This window comes from Gekko japonicus, unplaced genomic scaffold, assembly GCF_001447785.1.
Source record: "Gekko japonicus isolate JY-2015 unplaced genomic scaffold, Gekko_japonicus_V1.1 scaffold1636, whole genome shotgun sequence".
Taxonomy (NCBI): domain Eukaryota; kingdom Metazoa; phylum Chordata; class Lepidosauria; order Squamata; family Gekkonidae; genus Gekko; species Gekko japonicus.
Window position 1 is genome coordinate 170660 of NW_015176023.1, and position 5318 is coordinate 175977.

Here is a 5318-nt window from a genome sequence, read left to right on the forward strand (position 1 = left end):
TGAGGCCCCTGGTATTTCTGGCCACTGTGGGATACAGAGTGTTGGACTGGATGGGCCTTTGGCCTGATCCAACATTGGCATCTCTTATGTTCTTATGTTCTTATGTTCAGTATCTGGCCTTCCAGGGAACAGTCAGGGTTGATTTCTTTTAGGATTGACTGATTTGATCTCCTTGCAGTCCCAGGGACTCTCAAGAGTCTTCTCCAGCACCATAGTTCAAAAGCATCTATTCTTCGGCGCTCGGCCTTCCTTATAGTCAAACCCTCGCAGCCATACATTACTACTGGGAATACCATTGCTTTGACCATGCGGACTTTCGTTGGCAGGGTGCTGTCTCTACTTTTTAATATGCTGCCTAGGTTCGCCATCACTTTCCTCCCAAGGAGCAGGCGTCTTTTAATTTCATGGCTGCAGTCACCGTCTGCAGTGATCTTGGATCCCAGGAACGTGAAGTCTGTCACTGCTTCCACGACTTCTCCTTCTATTTGTCAAGGAGTGATGGGGCCGGATGCCATGATCTGGCCCCACTGGTGGACCTCCTGATGGCACCTGGTATTTCTGGCCACTGTGTGACACAGAGTGTTGGTCTGGATGGGCCTTTGGCCTGATCCAACGTTGGCTTCTCTTATGTTCTTATGATCTTCGTTTTGTTTTTTTTATGTTGACATCAACATTAAAAAAACCCATTAAAAATAGTAGAACGTGTCTATTTTATAATTGTATTCTCCCATATAAGAAGTTATATGAAGCAAAAGTATTATTAGAGGCCTTTGTAGATGTAATTAGAATGCAACAGAATGGAATGTGTATCAGGTGGTTGCAAGGACACCAAGCAGAGGAAGTTATGCTCCGAGTGTTTTCAAAACAATATCTCCTTTTACAAGAGTAGTGCATCTGGCCAAAATCCAGTTCTATGTGAATCATTGTACCTTATCAGAAGAACTCCCCAGCCCAGGAAGGAGGTAAATAAGGTCTGGGTGATGCTAAGAGAGAGCCCCCCCCCCCCCGCTGTTTATTTTTTCCATTTCACACTGTCCTGAGAACAGATAAGCAAATGCAACCAACCACTGACACTTTTGACCAGCCTAGTGCTCCTGGGCTCAGACCAACATGAGAACCCACCTGAATCTGATGGCACTTTGCACCCCCCCCCCAAAAAAAACCCCACGTCCTTTCTTAGACATCTTTTCCACCAAGTCCTCAAGCCTCCCACCCTTGCTAAGGAATGCAGCTTCATCCTCCTGATCCTAAAGTCTTAGGCCACCTCAAAGGATCGGGACTTCTTGAATCCGGCAGAGGGGGCGGGGGAGACAAAGTGCCGTGGAAGAATTTCCCACGACCCTTATTTGACACCTCCATAATAAAGGGAGGGATTTGTTAACCTGTGTAGAAAGTGTTTGAAAGCAAGAAATTGCAAGTAGATCAATAGGTACCACTTCGGTGGGAAGGTAACAGCGTTCCGTGCGCCTCGGCATTTAGTCATGCCGGCCACATGACCACAGAAACGTCTTCAGACAGCGCTGGCTCTTCGGCTTGGAAACGGAGATGAGCACCGCAACCCTAGAGTCGGACTCGACTGGCTTTCGAGCAAGGGAACCTTTACCTTTCAGGTGGGATTCATGTGTGCTTGGCAAACAGAAATTCAGCTGGTGAACTCTACATCTGCATCTCTACCCCAAAACAACCGTGCCTGCTTAGACCTCAAGTGCTGAAGGGTATAAGAAAGGTAGTAAAAGCCAGCATTAAAAAGGTAGCCGAAAGGAAGGGGAAAGGAGGGTGAGGTTCCAGTTCGGCGCAGGACGGGCCTCTCCATTTCCCAGGATGCATTTGTCTCTTACTTTCATCTTCAGGGTGACTGTAGGTCGGCTCTGTGCATCCTCCTGTGAGACACAAGAGAAGGGTGGGCACCAGAAAGCTGCAAAGGGCTGCCTTTGCCCATTTCACCCCCACCCCCACCCCCACCCCCTTTGAGGCTCTTGCACTTCATCGCACCGTGTGTGCGTTTGTCCCCTCTCGCTCGCTTGCTGCTCGCTCTCCGGGCTGCCTTACCTGCCTGCGCCCCCCAGCCCCCCCCCAAGGAGGTCAGCCAACCCGCCAGAGGAGGAAGAGGCGGAGGAGAGGGGTGCCGGCGAACAGGTGTCAGCTCCTCTTCCGTGCATTCTAAATGATAAAGTCTTTGGCTCCAAGTCCTGCCGTTTCAGTCATGGGAGGAACAATTTTAAAGAGCCCTTCGGTCGGGGTCACAACACCGGCTGGTGACCCCGGGCCCTAAGGAGGCCAGGCTTGCGGCAAGCAGGGCCAGGTCCTTTTCAGTGGCGGCTCCAATGAGCTCCCGGAGGAGATCAGGGCCCTGCGGGACCTTGTGCAGTTCCGCAGGGCCTGCAAGACGAAGCCACCACCGCCACCACCATAGAGTGATACCTCCCGGGTAACATCTTTCCATGACCCTAGCCCTCCCCCTCTGCTATGCAAGATGTTGGGAGTTCTATGCGTGCATCCGATGGGATTGGATTTTAACTGTCTTAGCTTTTATATCCTGTATGCACTTTGTGTTCTGCGTAAGCCGCCCTGAGCCCGCTCACGGGGAGGGCGGGGTAGGAACACAATCAAATAAATAAATAAAGCACGCGGTTGTTGTGACACGGAGGAGCCGCTCTGCAGAAACGGGGGGGGGGGGGGCTGCAGGGGGGGCCTGTCCCAGGACTGCGAGGTAAAAGGGGGGGGGGAGAAAGCAGCAGCCCGAGCCCCCTCCAGAGAGCCGCGAGCCGTCGTCAGCCCCTTGCAGTTGGTGGTGGGGGGCAGTGTTCCCTCTAAGCTGAGTTGGTGTGAGCTGGCTTACAGTTTCTTAGCCTCCAGCTCACCGATTTTTCCCTTAGCTCAGGAAGGATGTGGCTCCAGAGCAAACTAATTGATGCAGTCGCCAAATCGCTCGCTCACCACTTTAATGCCACAAGCTCACAAAGTGGAATTTTTGCTCACAAGACTCCACCGCTTAGAGGGAGCCCCAAAGACCTCCAGCTGTCCTCGACCAGAGGCAGGGCCTTTTCAGCCCTGGCTCCTCCCTGGCGGAGCTCTCTGCCAAATAGCATCCATGCCCTGTGGGACCTCCTGCAATCCCACAGGGCATGCAAAGCAGAGATGTTTGGGCAGGCTTTTGGTTGAGGACAGCAAGGGGTACCCTCCTTTCCCACACTCCCTTCCCCTCTCCCATTCCGCCTTTACACTCTGCTGAGGACAACTTACTGGTGGTCCCTAGCAGTGGTCCCTCTAAGCTGAGTGAGTGTGAGCTAGCTCACAGTCTTTTAGTCACCGGCTCACACATTTTTGTCTTAGCTCAGGAAGGATGGGGCTCCAGAGCAAACTGATTGATGCGGCAGCCAAATGGCTCGCTCACCACTTTAATGCCAGTAAGCTCACAAAGTAGAATTTTTGCTCACAGGACTCCGCAGCTCAGAGGGAACATTGCTCAGTCACCACTTTCATGCCAGGAGCTCACAAAGTAGAACTTCTGCTCACAAGACTCCACGACTTAGAGGGAACGTTGGTGGCAATGTTCCCTCTAAGCGGTGGAGTCTCGTGAGCAAAAATTCTACTTTGTGAGCTCCTGACTTTAAAGTTGTGAGCAAACCATTTGGCTCCTGCATCAATGAGTTGGCTCTGGAGCCCTCCTTCCTGACCCGAGACAACAGTATGTGAGCTGGAAGCTAAAAAACTGTGAGCCAGCTCACACTAACTCAGCTTAGAGGGAACACTGGCCATGACCCCTCTCCAACTCAGTGTGCGATTCATTTCATTTAGTACACACCACCATAGAGTCACCTTTCTTTTTCTTTTTAAAAATTTTTTATTGCCGTCTTTATATATCATTATGTTGGACGTTGGGCTCCATCTGAAGTGGACCTGTGCTGAAACGAGTTTGGTCGAGACAAACTTTAGCAGCCTTCTCTTTTCCAGCACTTCTTGGGGAAGATCCAGCAGTTCCCCGGGCTGGCCGGGGGCCGGGGGCTCGGCTGCCCACCCCCGCCCTCCTTCCAGGGAGCCGCCGCGGGTGGCAAGCGCCCCGCCGCCTCCTCCCCCAGGTGGACTGGGGTGCCGCCAAGCCGCCGAAGGTTGCCTCGGAAGAGACACCCCCACCCCACCCCCCGCAGACGGGACAGGGAGCCTTCCATCCAGGGAGGAGTCCGGGAGTCAGAGGATGGCAGGAGGACACCGAGTGGGAAGGGCCCCACGGAGGCCATCTAGCCCCACCCCGGCTCCACGCAGGATCAGCCTAGAGCGCATCCCCGACCAGGGTTTGTCCAGCCAGCCCCTGCTGCTGGAAGACTGCCAGGGAGGAGGGGGAGCTCACTGAAAAGGACTGGGTTCCCCGCGTGGAGGACTCCTTTTGGGTTTTGTCATCCCCATGTTATTCGAAGCTGGGCACTCTTTTCCAAGGCCTCTTAGAGAACTTGGTGCCTCTACTGATTTACGCTGAACAGATATCAGGTGGTAAGTGGCCTGTAATTTCCTGGATGGACTCTGGACCCCTTTTTAGAAAACCATGTAACAATTCCGACTTTCCAGTCCCCTGGTACAGGGACTGATTTTAGCAACAAGTTATGCACAATGATTAGCAGATCAACAATTTTACATTCAGATTCCTCAAGAGCCCTCTGGTGTCTGCCGTCTAGAATGGAGAACTCGGGAAAACTGTAACTGGAAATAATGAAAGTAACGATTTACTAACTCTGGAGGCACCAAGTTCTCTAAGAGGCCTTGGGAAAAAGTGCCTAGCTTTGAAAAATATGGGGATGACAAAACCCAAAAGGATTCAACATTGGACCCCTTTTAAAAGGCCCTTTTGCTGTCATTTTCAGGAAATTAATGAAACAGGGCTTAAAAAAAGACAGACTGCATAAATAAAAGGACCAGAAAGACTGAAAGGGTGGCAAGACTGGACAAGTAACCCTGTGTCGCCATCCAGTGGTTCAGTATATGTGTGCACCTGGAAAATGTTATTTTTACAAAATACTGGCAATACCCGTGATCTAACAATCAAAATAGCTTGAAATGAAGAAAGGAAATCTGTAGATTCAGATGTTAAAAGCCTCAGAAGTGATTTTGCAAGTATTTTTCTTACAGCACAAAGCTTCAGTGAGAGTCTGCTAGTTGAGGAAGGTCAAAAAGTCTGACTCCAAAACACCTACACAAAATGAATACAAACAACAATCCTAGAAGTTGGAAGAAGTGCGGACAAGAAGGCACGTACCTACATTGCTGGTGGGATTGTCCACAAATTAAACATTTCTGGAAAGAAGTAACGGCCAAAATTAAGGAGA

At 51.1% G+C, this 5318-nt stretch overlaps 1 protein-coding gene across 1 annotated transcript in view; it reads right to left on the reverse strand.

Moving 5' to 3' along the window:
- Positions 1–1987, reverse strand: part of LOC107123350 (receptor activity-modifying protein 1-like) — an 11065-nt gene extending 9078 nt beyond the window's left edge. Inside the window, exons 1-2 of the mRNA XM_015426590.1 lie at positions 1963–1987; positions 1839–1880 (exon numbers count right to left, since the gene is read on the reverse strand). Of these exons, the coding sequence (XP_015282076.1) occupies positions 1839–1880; positions 1963–1987 (67 nt within the window). The remainder of the gene's footprint in view (positions 1–1838; positions 1881–1962) is intronic.
- Positions 1988–5318: the final 3331 nt, after the last annotated feature.